The sequence below is a fragment of the Balaenoptera borealis genome, assembly GCF_965194805.1.
Source record: "Balaenoptera borealis genome assembly, chromosome: 4".
NCBI lineage: Eukaryota > Metazoa > Chordata > Mammalia > Artiodactyla > Balaenopteridae > Balaenoptera > Balaenoptera borealis.
In genome coordinates this window covers 79,891,946-79,904,151 of record NC_138861.1, presented here as the reverse complement: position 1 = coordinate 79,904,151, position 12,206 = coordinate 79,891,946, and the positions used below count along the sequence as shown (strand labels likewise).

At 41.7% G+C, this 12,206-nt stretch overlaps 2 protein-coding genes across 2 annotated transcripts in view; one reads left to right on the top strand and one right to left on the bottom strand.

Annotated features, from left to right (window-relative positions):
• Nucleotides 1–10,516, top strand: part of GABRB1 (gamma-aminobutyric acid type A receptor subunit beta1) — a 405,998-nt gene extending 395,482 nt beyond the window's left edge. Inside the window, exon 9 of the mRNA XM_082390697.1 lies at nucleotides 6,970–10,516. Coding sequence (XP_082246823.1) covers nucleotides 6,970–7,314 — 345 coding nt within the window. The 3' untranslated portion in view covers nucleotides 7,315–10,516. The remainder of the gene's footprint in view (nucleotides 1–6,969) is intronic.
• A 98-nt stretch (nucleotides 10,517–10,614) lies between these two features.
• COMMD8 (COMM domain containing 8) overlaps nucleotides 10,615–12,206 on the bottom strand; it is a 28,771-nt gene continuing 27,179 nt past the window's right edge. Inside the window, exon 7 of the transcript XR_014244119.1 lies at nucleotides 10,615–10,677. The gene's annotated coding sequence lies outside the window, so the exon portion shown is untranslated. The remainder of the gene's footprint in view (nucleotides 10,678–12,206) is intronic.

The window sequence follows — 12,206 nt, the reverse complement described above, 5'->3', positions numbered from 1 at the left end:
CAGAAGAGTTCAGTTCAGTGAGTGACATTTTTCCCAGTCTAAGGCATTCTTTGGATATTTTGGAGGCAGAGAGAAGGGGAGGGTGAATGAGATGGGACGGATGGGAGAAAAGTGAAACCCAAACTAGAAAATAAACGTGTACATTCACCTGGGGTTTCTATAGAGGGAAGAAATACAGCCAGCATGTCAGTGTTTCCTGGGCTTTAGTCACCCTCCTGATTTTTGCCATCCCCTTTGTATCAGTCAGGGTTCTCCAATGGAACCAACAGAAACAGAACCAACATACACGCAAGAAGATATTTATTTTAAGGAACTGTCTCGTGCAGTTGTAGAGAAAGCAAGTCCAAAATCTGTAGTGTGCTGAAAACTCAGGCGGGATTTCTGTTTCAGGCTTGAGACAGAATTTCTTTTCTGAGAAACTTCAGTTTTTGCTCTTAAGGCTTTTAAGGGTTAGGATGAGGCCATGCAGATCATCAGGCTGAATCTCCTTTACTTACAGTAGCTGATTGAAAATGTCAATCACATCTACAAAATACCCTCACAGCAACATCTAGACTAGTGCTTGACCAAATAACTGGGCACCACAGACTAGCCAAGTTGACACATAAGATTAACCATCATGCCTTTTTACCCCCCGTACTGTCATTCATTCATTCAATAGATATTTACTGACTGCTCCTATAAGTGCCAAGCACTTTTCTCAGGTCTTGGGAAGTAGTGGATAAGACAAAGTCCCTGCCCTCCTGGCGCGACACTCTAGTGGGACCCTTGGGGGAGGAACCAGTTGGATAACAAGAGAGAGGATCAAAAGTTCTGCTCTGGCCATTTGAAGACTGAGATGCCTTTAAACATCCATGTATAGGCTAGTCCCGTAGTAAGGTCCAGGATTTAAAAAAAAAAAAAGGAAATGTGAATTACTTTAAATTTTTCACTCATTATAATGACATAGGATGAGTGTAATATTAAGAAAAACATACAAAATAACCAAGTTAGTGTGCTGGTTAGATTTTTCCTAAATACATGAAAAGCAATATATACCACTGTTTCGTTTTCTTCATAATGCTACTCAATTTTTAAAAACAAATTTTATGGGGAAAGAGGGTACTGCCTGTTTCCTCCATAAGAATGTATAAGCGCCAACTCAAGAACCGTATCTCTTTTGTTCACTGTTATCTTCCCAAGACTGTTGCGTTCTCAGATGTTAAAAGCAAGATATTGTAATTGAGAACCTCTGTACTGCAGGAAAGAAAGAGAGGGTTCACCGGCCAGAAGCTGTCTCTCCCTATCTCAGGTCTTTATGCAGTGAAATCCCAGGTGCACCCTCATATGTGAGCCCGTCCAAGATTTGCCTGTGGTCAGGAGGATCTTCAGGAGGGACCTTCAGGAGGAAGATGAGAGAAAGACTCAGCAGGCAGTGAGAAGGTAGATCCCATGGTCACAAGTGAAAGCATTTCAAAAAGTCTGTTAGAAAGAGAACTAACAACCTGAGTTTGAAAGAGGTCACAGTATTTGTCCAGTAAAACATTTAGAACCAGTAGGAGATGGGAGCAGTCACAGGGTTTGTACAGGAGAGTGTACAAGATTAAGGAGCTTTATTAACTGAGATCCCTGAAATTCTAAAACGTGGGACATGACGTCCTATTGCTTGTGGAGGGGCTGATTCCTTCATCAGTGTCGGGAACAGTGCTTGACACAGAGTAGGCACTCAATAAACACTTACTAAATAAATGAGTGAGGGAATGAATGAACTGTTAACGTTTTAACATTTATCCATTCTACACCTAAAATTACCTCTTGTAACCCATGAATATACCTGTCTAATAGGAAGTGGGGAGAGGATGAAAGATTAGCAAGCCCTTGGGGCTGCAGATCTAAAGCCACATTCTCTGCTTCCCTTTATTAGACATCTTGCATGTTGATCATCTATCTGAAGGGGAAGAGAAAGCATTATTTACTGGCCCTCCTGAAGCCTTAGTAATAATTATATTCATTTTTCTCTAAATTTAGGTTGAGTAATGCTCTAAACTTAAAACAAAGAGAATCCGTGGTGTTGGTTTGAGGATTACGTGGTCATATAATTAAGTCATTACCCCCCAATATTAGACAGACTTCCCTCCCCAATCACCAGAACCCTGAACAACCGCAGGCTTTACCCACTAAGGCAGTGGGTTTAACACGCACGGCCCTAAATGGATTGCACCTTCTCTGGTGGCAGATCAGAGGGAGAGAAGAGTCCAGGAGGCTCAGAGCCACGTATGCCCGTCTCCTTCCAAATGTGCCCATAATGGGCTTCCCTGGTGGCGCAGTGGTTGAGAATCCGCCTGCCAATGCAGGGGACACGGGTTCGAGCCCTGGTCTGGGAAGATCCCACACGCCGCGGAGCAAATAAGCCCGTGCGCCACAACTACTGAGCCTGCGCTCTAGAGCCTGTGCTCCGCAACAAGAGAGGCCGCGATAGTGAGAGGCCCGCGCACCGCGATGAAGAGTGGCCCCCGCTCGCCGCAATTAGAGAAAGCCCTCGCACAGAAACGAAGACCCAACACAGCCATAAATAAATAAATAAATAATTTTTTTAAAAAATGTGCCCATAAGACACCGTGGTCAGTGGCGAGCAGTGAAAGAGCCTGAAGTGTTCCTCCCAGAGCTTGTCTCCCGGGGACTGGAGTTGCAGGTCTCTTCTTCTACAGCAGCATGAGGGGTGGGGAATGATTATCTTACTGAACAGTTATTCCAAAATCAGCAACGCTTTAGGAAATCTGTTAGGCTGTGTCTGCCCTAGAAATCCAGTGTGTCAACATTTTCATTTGCCTCACTTCCTTCTGTTTCAAGATTTCAAAGTCTTCGATGTCTGGATCATGTCCAACTCAGATGTCAATATTTCCTTGTTCAATGAGGCAGCGTCACCACTGCAGGTGCTGAAGCAATGCCCAGCATGGCTCCTTGTTGCTTCTGAAGACGCGAAGACACACTGGCCACTTTCCCCGTGGATATTATTTTGGGAAAGCTGTGCTGACTGTGGATATCAGGATCCCCTGGGTGTCCTTACATGGCTGAGGCAAAGGGAAAGCTACTCTTCTCCTAAGGGCAGGGGTTAAGGAGAAGCCAACCAGAAACTTGCTGGTGTCAGCAGTGATGTGGTTACTATACCCCCACCTCACCAGGCAGCAAAATCTTGGAGGGTGGAGGACGAAATTTCATACCTCTGAAGAAATGCTTGTGCACACCATCACACACACAAAATCACACACACATGCACACATACACACACACCCTGTAACACCAGCTTTTAGGAAAGGTCCTAGACTATGTAGGAGAGAGAATGGAGATGGGCAATAACAGTTGTACAACATTCCTTATTTTTCCAAATAAAGAACACGGTAGTGTTGATTTAACTATACAGTAATGAAATCAGCTTTCATGGGTAACTGCAGAAAGGGAGTCATTATTTTATATGTCAAACCACTTAAAGCTATGATTTCTAGTTGATGACAGAATAGTTAGAGGGATTTGCACAAACTAATAAACCTCATGCTATTTATAAGTACCTCTGAGCCTGCACCAAGGTTAACCAAAATATCTTAATAAAATGTACCTTGTTTGTCATGACTTCTGCTTAATGAGGAGCATCTCTGTGCTTCATTGGCTAATTCTAAATTCTAGCAACTTGTTTACTTAAGAGGGATTTCATAATAATGTAACTTAATGATGCATACAGTACAGATCAAGTGATTCCGTTTTACAAGTATTTTCTTCTGCCTGGAATATTCTCCATAAGCAAAATCTGCCAAAAATTAGAAACAAGCCCTTGAGATTACCTAGCAAAAACCTTTCATTTATGGATGATGAAACTGAGTTAATAACAAAACCAGGATGAGAACGCAGATTTCAACTCCCAATCCTGTGTTCTATCCTCTACCCATCCTTTAAGATTCAGTACAAGCCCCAGCTCCTCATGAAGCCTTCCATGAACCCTAATGATTTCTCACTTTCATGCACCCCTAATCATGGTCTATACTGTATCATTTAGCATTTGGTTAAAAGTCTTGTCACTTTCAATATTATGTCATATTCTTGTATCTCTAAGGAGATTATTATCTCAAGGACAAAATCCATGTTTGAGGATTTTCTTGACCGTTCCATAGTACCTAGCAAATCACGTGCATCACCTAATCTTCTAACTTACTTGTCCCCTCTCTAACGAATCCAGGACTTTGCTCCTTGTCACTTCAACCCTACTGTCCTCTTTAGTAACATAAACTTCCATATGCATGGCTTTTTTAACCATAGATTTACACTATATTATATATATATATATATATATATACACACACACACACACACACACACACACACACATCCTTGACAACTAGCACTGTAGCTGGCTCATAGTAAGCAGTCAATAAAGGTTTGGAGAGAGAGAAAATTCTTGAGGTCCCTATAATCAGGGAAGGTCCACAGGTCCACAGAGGAAGTAAAATTTAAATTGAGCCTTGAAGAAAACATATTGATTAACGTGCAAAGAGGAAAAAAATGATACTTGAGACAAAGAGTATCCTATGTTTGAATTCCAAATTGGGTACTTATTATTTGTTAAATCTTAGGCAATTTACTTAACCTGTCTGAGCCTCGGTTTCCCCATCTGCTGAACTAGGATAATATTATAGATTTCATAGTGTCTGAAAAATAACTGATAAATTATGCAGTAGGATTCGATAAATAGTAGTTACTAACAACAGTAACAAAAATTAATAATAACTCCTTGAAAAAAGAAACCAGTAGATGTCCCGAGTGAGGGCACAGTGGGTAGCCTAGTTAGACTACAGCAAAATGCTTCACAGAGGGAAATGATGATAGGTGAGAATGGAGAGACAGAGGCCAGATTCAGTCACCATTTCTTTCTCCAACCAACTTGAAGCTTAAAGCTATCAACTGCGTCACTAAATTCACTGCAGGATGTGATGATGGCCGAGGACTGTGAAGTGGTTCATTCTTAGTAAAAAGCACATGGGCAGGGCTTCCCTGGTGGTGCAGTGGTTGAGAATCTGCCTGCCAATGCAGGGGACACGGGTTCAAGCCCTGGTCTGGGAAGATCCCACATGCCGCAGAGCAACTAGGCCCGTGAGCCACAACTACTGAGCCTGCGCGTCTGGAGCCTGTGCTCCGCAACAAGAGAGGCCGTGACAGTGAGAGGCCCGCGCACTGCGATGAAGAATGGCCCCCGCTTGCCGCAACTAGAGAAAGCCCTCGCACAGAAACGAAGACCCAACACAGCCAAAAATAAATAATAAATAAATTTTTTAAAAAAAGCACATGGGCATTGAATCAGACAAGACATGGGTTGTAATCTCAGGTCTGGCACTTACTGGGGCATAAACTGGAGGTGGTTTGTTGTTGTAAGTATTAAACAAGTAATATATGTGAAGCATCTACCATAATGCTAGGCAGATGGTGGACACTCAATAAATCTTAGTTACCTCATCTGCAATGTGTACCACCATCACATCTCACCCTTTGTACTTTTCTTTCTCTCATTTGTCTTTGCCTCTTCCCAAGCTTTTCTCTAGCTCTTTGTTTGTCACCAGGTTCTTTGCTTGCCTACCCAAACCTAGGGCTTTCAACAAGTGTTTACTGAGATCAAGGTCATTAGAACGCATTTAAAAGCATGGACTGTAAGTCGGGCACTGTGCTAATAACTCTAAATTTAAACACAGCTGCCTGTATTGTCCTTGGAAGTACTTCAAATTCATTTGTATGAATGAGCCATGTCCCCTCCAGGTAAATCAGCTTGCAAAGGAGATCAGCTTGAAGTTAAAGCCACATCGTAGGCCAAAGGTACTCACGATTCCTACAGTTTCAAAAGTGTTTATCTGGGCATAGCATAGAGAAAAACCAGGAAACGTGGGCTAGGTATCACTGGAATGGTAGGAAGCAACAGTGAACAACAGTGGAGACACAAAAGTCAAAGTATAGCCAGGCATGTCCTTTCAACCCAAGCATCCATCCCACTTCTGGCAATTTAGCCAGAGGAAATAACTATGGATATGCACAAAGACTTAGCTAAAAGGTTTTCTTTGCAGGCTTGTTTATTTAATAGTATAAAAGTAAAGCAAGCCTTAACATCTAAAAATAGATTGATTCAATTATGGTTTATCCATATAATCTATGAACACACGCTGTCACAGAGGAATATTTATTAATGTGGAAAGATGACCAGGCTATATTATTAACTGACAAAAGCAGATTGCAAAGCAAAATATACTAGGTGAGCCTGTGTTTTTAAGTATATATGAATTTTAAAAAGACTGGAAGTTTAGCAAGATATTAAAAATAATCGACACTGAAGGTGAAATTATGAATTTTTACTTTTTATTTTTTGTTTCCTGATTGCTTATAGTTTTGAATGTTTCCATATATCACTTTGTAACAAGAAAAAATGCCACGTATATAAACATATATATGCTATTTTTTCAAATACCTATGGCATTTTTGTTACAAAATATATGTATATATGTAATGTATTATATGGCTTCGATAAATGGTAGTTTTTAAAAACAAAAATTACATATTTTATATATAATATATAAAATTATATATTTAATAATATATATTCTACACACACACGTGCACACACATACTGTTTTGTGAGTGGAGATAAATGATAGATGGATGAATAGATGGATGGATGGATTAGATTAGCTAAATGGCAGATGGATGGTAAATTAGATGATGGATTAGATCATAGATAAACAGTAGATTAGACGGATTGATAGATGATGGATTCGATACGTAGACGGTAGATAGATAGATGATAGATAGGCAGGTAGATAGATAGATGTCCAGGAGGCGCACAGAGCCAGATGTCTAGCAAGACGGTGTGTACCGAGCGCCACGCAGTATCAACAGTTACAGGTTAACCGAAACGCGCGAACGTCCGGGCAGCTGTGCCTGAGCCCGTCTTTTCTCCGCCAGGTGGACGCCCACGGCAACATTCTCCTCAGCACCCTGGAGATCAGGAACGAGACGAGCGGCTCGGAAGTGCTCACGGGCGGGAGCGACCCCAAGGCCACCATGTACTCGTACGACAGCGCCAGCATCCAGTACCGCAAGCCGCTGAGCAGCCGCGAGGCGTACGGGCGCGCGCTGGACCGGCACGGCGCCCACAGCAAGGGGCGCCTCCGCAGGCGCGCCTCGCAGCTCAAAGTCAAAATCCCCGACTTGACTGATGTGAATTCCATAGACAAGTGGTCCCGAATGTTCTTCCCCATCACCTTTTCTCTTTTTAACGTCGTTTATTGGCTTTACTATGTACACTAAGTTCGGTCCCCGTGGTTCCTAAACGACTACTTTCCTCTTCTCTTAGTTTTTAATCCCACAGGTCCCCAGCAGCGGTACTGCTGTGCTTTTTGAGGTAAGAGATTCAGTCATCCAATTGGTTTTAGGTCTTGCATATCAATTTTATTACTGCACCATGTTTACTTCAAAAAAAAAAAAAACCTCTATTTTTTTTCCAGTCTACTGTGGTCCAGGTTATTGGCTCTTTCAGAGCTCTGTTAATTGCCATGTTTACAAACAAATACACACAACGAGAGAAATTAGATAGGCAGATCTTTAGCAGTTCTAGCCGCCCTGGATTTGATTATTTTTTAAGTGAAAATGAAAAGAGGACCCAGCTCTCTGTGCGCATGGCTTCCTGGTCAACTGTAACAATCTCATGCTGCCAAAAAACAACACAATTTCCAGGATCTCAGAAGACAAAACAAAGCCATTGATAAGTTACAGATTTCCAGGAAGAAGGGAGAACAAAAAGGAGCCTAGAAGAGGAAGGAAGACTCCCCTCCACCCTCAAGCTGCCCCAGGTCCACTGTAGGAGGGGGTCCCAGCTCCACGGAGGAAGAGGGAGAGACTGGCAAGTGCTGCCCCAGGTTGTGCAAACTCAATCTGCCATCTTCACCTCACCTTTAAACTGGATATTCTGAAAAATGCTTCTTTCTCAGACTTCCAGGCAGATTTAAAATTAACATTAGAGTCCAACCTGGTAGCCACTGGGAACATTTTTCTTTTCTTGTTAAGTATAAGGAGTTTGGGGGGCAGTGACCATTTTTAAGCTATTTCAGATGAGCAGCCCTGAACTTATTACTTCCTTAGCCTGGAATCACTTGATGCTGTGTCATGAAGCCATGGCATCACATTGCCCTCGTTCCTCCTTTAGAGAGATTGAGAGAAAGGGGGCAGGGGCAGGTGGGCTTTGAAGAAGAGGGTGGTAAGAAATTTTTCCTTGAGAAAAATATTGTCCTTTCCATGAGGAAGGCGAGATTTATGTGCTGTGAAAAGGGTGCCTGGGCAGTTACCTGAACTGCCAAATCTTTAATCAAATAGTATATATTTCTTAGCCTTCCAGAGAGCAGTATCTAATGGTGACAAGGCAGCTGCACACTGCTAGTTCCTCAGCTAGCATGTTATGCCTCTGCTCTCTGAGCTCTGCATTCCAACACATGAAACGAATGCTTCAGGAAATGCACATAGACCCCTTTTGGTATCATGCTCCTTCAACGCCAGATTTCTACTTTAAAGAAAACCTTCAAAACAGCAAAACCACAGAATAACAACAACGTCACTGAGCCATCAAACATTTACAACAGCTCTGAAAGTACAGCCTTGTCTACAGTCGTTACTGCTTCTGCCTCATCTCTGCTCATGGATTACTTTGCTCATCACAGAAGGGGCATCCCTCAAGAGCCCAGCACACAATTCTAACCATATCCAACCAACTAGAGTTGAGATTCATCTCATTTGATGTCATTAAAGCCTCGTTATTTTTGTGTATGTGTTCAGCCTGAGCATATAAGAATTCTACGTGTTCATTTTCAAGACTGAGTGAAACCCAAAGTTGGCCAAACAGTCATGAAGGCGATTTGGGACCTCATCTATGGATGTGATATAAGAGTTGAGGTAATAATAGGGATGATTGCCTCTGTTTGACGATCTGGCTTTCTCCCTAAGGTTGTGATGAGGGCCCATGTTTACAATAGCATCAGCTGCTAGAGATTATAAACTTAATTGAAAGGAGAAAGCTGAATTTCTACAGATAAACCCAAGGAGAGTTATGAGGTGTTCTTTTAGAAAGCAAGAGGAAAAGAGAACCCCCAAATAAATACATGGTTATGCTATAGCTAATGTATGTTAGTAAGAATATAAAAACCCTGCTTTAACTGGAAAAATTATCTCAGTGGTTTTATGAGAAATGAATCGGGCATTGGGACCAAATTTCATTTAAGTTTTCAGTTGTATAATCACAGTTTCCTGGTCAAGATAATCTCCAGCCTCTGGGGATGAAGCAATCCATTTCGAAACTCTGTTTAGTTAGTTCTTTGGCAGGGTGAGATGCTTTTCCATCGTGACGTGCCCAAATAGAGTAGAACATGGCCATACCAATGACTGTAAGGTCAATATTCCCAGTGACTACCCAGGAACCACTGTGCAGCCATTTATTTTGAACACAGGAAGTGAGGCTTTTGGCTGATACCTAACAAGAATTAATCATTCTGATGTCAAAACTCTTTTAAAAGTTTTTAAGGATGAAATGCTAAATCAGAAACAAAGTATCTGTTGATCTGTGTTCCATAACAAAACAATTTCTCTTTATTTACCTGTTTAGATCATTCTTCTTGGAGAAGATTGAGTAATTTATAGTTTTATTACTATTATCTTGCCTTAAAAGTCTAAAGAATTTGATGCTTGTAGTTTTAGATGTAAAGCATCTCTGAGAGAAAAAGAACATTTTGAATTCTTATCTTCTATCCTTTGTAAAATGTAAAACTAGTAAGTCTGAATCTACCATCAGGCACGAAATGGTGACACTGTAGGCCCTCCTGGATGTAGACAGTCACAGCTAGCATTATACAAATCGTGTTACATAGCTCCGCTTTTAGAGGCAATGGCAGCCAGAAAAATGGAAAAGCTGCCATATTTCTAATTAATAACCTCTGGCCTCACTTCCTTCTTCCGGACACCTCCTAGCCAAATCCTCCCCAATCTCTTTCCAGGCTGAACAGTACACAGAAAAAAATCCTTCCTTCTCTGCCTTTCTACCTTGTCTTGCCCAAATTGATGACATAAAACATAAAAATTGCTAGACATTCTTAAGTGCCCTCAAACTGGTCCCCATTCCTGAAAGATTCAGATCGCTACATTTTAGAGGGGTTACTGTTTAACCATTTTGGGGTTGTTTTCTTTTAGCCATGGAAATAGCCATAATCTCCTGTATTAACAAAGTGGCAGCAGAGGCTGAAAACTGCACGGACGCACTCTCTTATGCCACAGTCATGTCCAGGGGACCCCATGTTCATAGTTCATAAACTGTGAAATAAACTGAGTCTTAGACTTAACCTGTATAGACCCAGCAGAAATCCCATCATTCATTTGACAATGATGACTTCACACTCATTCCAACCAGTCATGTTTCTTGACATAAAATATCAGGGGTGACATGTGCATTACACTCACCAGCTTTGTGAGGCCAAGACCCAGGTAAAGACATATTTTTGGCTTGAATTATCCAGGATTGTTGCCCCCATCCTCTCCATTGCCAAATAGAAACAGCAGACTCGTTGGTAATTCTGCTGACTAAAGTGTTTTCACATATACCATCTTTATTGTCCATTACAATCAATGAAGGATCTTGAAAATGCAAAGAGAAAATGTGGTGCAGAGAATAAAGTTTGGTTTATGGATCCAAGGATAGGCTTTCCTTAAAAAGCATTATGTACAATACACAGAAATGTTGACCAAATTCCATCTTTCTAAAATCAATGACTGCTTTATAAATATTCATTTCAGAAAGAGCTCAATCAAAATTTGCCAAGTGAAACAAACAAACAAACAAAAGATCTATTTATAATGTTAGAAGGAAAAGATCTCCAAGATTTCTTATATGGACAGTTTTGAATAGTATTTTACAAAGGGTGATGTGCCACATGTTTTTTTTTTTTTTCCCCTAAACAAATATAATCAAATATTTATCCCAGGAGGGAGGGTAAAGGAATGTGCAAGCATTTGTTCATGTTGGTTCATCAGCAGTTACTGGGATGAGGAGGACAGAAAAACAAACAAAAATATCTGTTGCTTGAAAGCAAACAGTCTACACAGAGGTCAAGTTGTTAATGGAATGTAGAATATTATGTAAACTTCCTTGTAAATTCTGTACATAGTTCATGGAACTGTTCCCTGTGGCGTGGTGGTCCTCAGCTTTTGGGTGGATGTTTGAAAAATATGAGCATTGTAAATAATGTAAGCTTACAAGGCACTCGCTTTTATTCATGAAGTGAAATGACTAGTGATTTGGGCCCAAACCAGAATCTTTTTTAGCTCTTGCTCTTTCTCTGACATTGTGTGTGTACAGTTGTGTAATTCTGCCAGGTGTCTGTGATCACTGCCTCATGCCTCAACCCCACTGAAAGGGACTGGAGCTACCAAGAAGTCTGCACACCCGTGGGGCTCAGGAACAGCACACCAGCAGAGACAGGAATCTTAACGAGCTGCTCCTGGAACTGTGCCATGAAAAGTTTGATGTGTTTTTATCAGTCACTTGTGGCTACTCATATATTCAGATACCAAATTATCCATGCTGTTGAGGGGGTCAAGAATAGAAGACATGATCAAAATCCACAGGGAATCCAAAGCTTCATTTGCACCAATAGCTTTAGCTTGTACCTTCTTTCCTTCCACAAGTTTTCCCAGAACTTCTAATAAGAATAGAAATGGATGGATGGTTGATCAGGGTAAACAGTCAAGTGCGCAAACGATGGGAAGGAGAAAAGGAGGAGATAGCCAACGACATTGATAACACCAACTGGCTGATTCATGCCTGAAAGATCCAGAGGTGACCATGTCACCATTTCTGAAAGGTAAAAAGAAGTATTGGTATAGGGGCTTCCCTGGTGGCGCAGTGGTTGAGAATCCGCCTGCCAATGCAGGGGACACGGGTTCGAGCCCTGGTCTGGGAAGATCCCACATGCCGCGGAGCAACTAGGCCCGTGAGCCACAACTACTGAGGCTGCGCGTCTGGACCCTGTGCTCCGCAGCAAGAGAGGCCGCGATAGTGAGAGGCCTGCGCACCGCGATGAAGAGTGGCCCCCACTTGCCACAACTAGAGAAAGCCCTCGCACAGAAACGAAGACCCAACACAGCCATAAATAAATGAATAAATA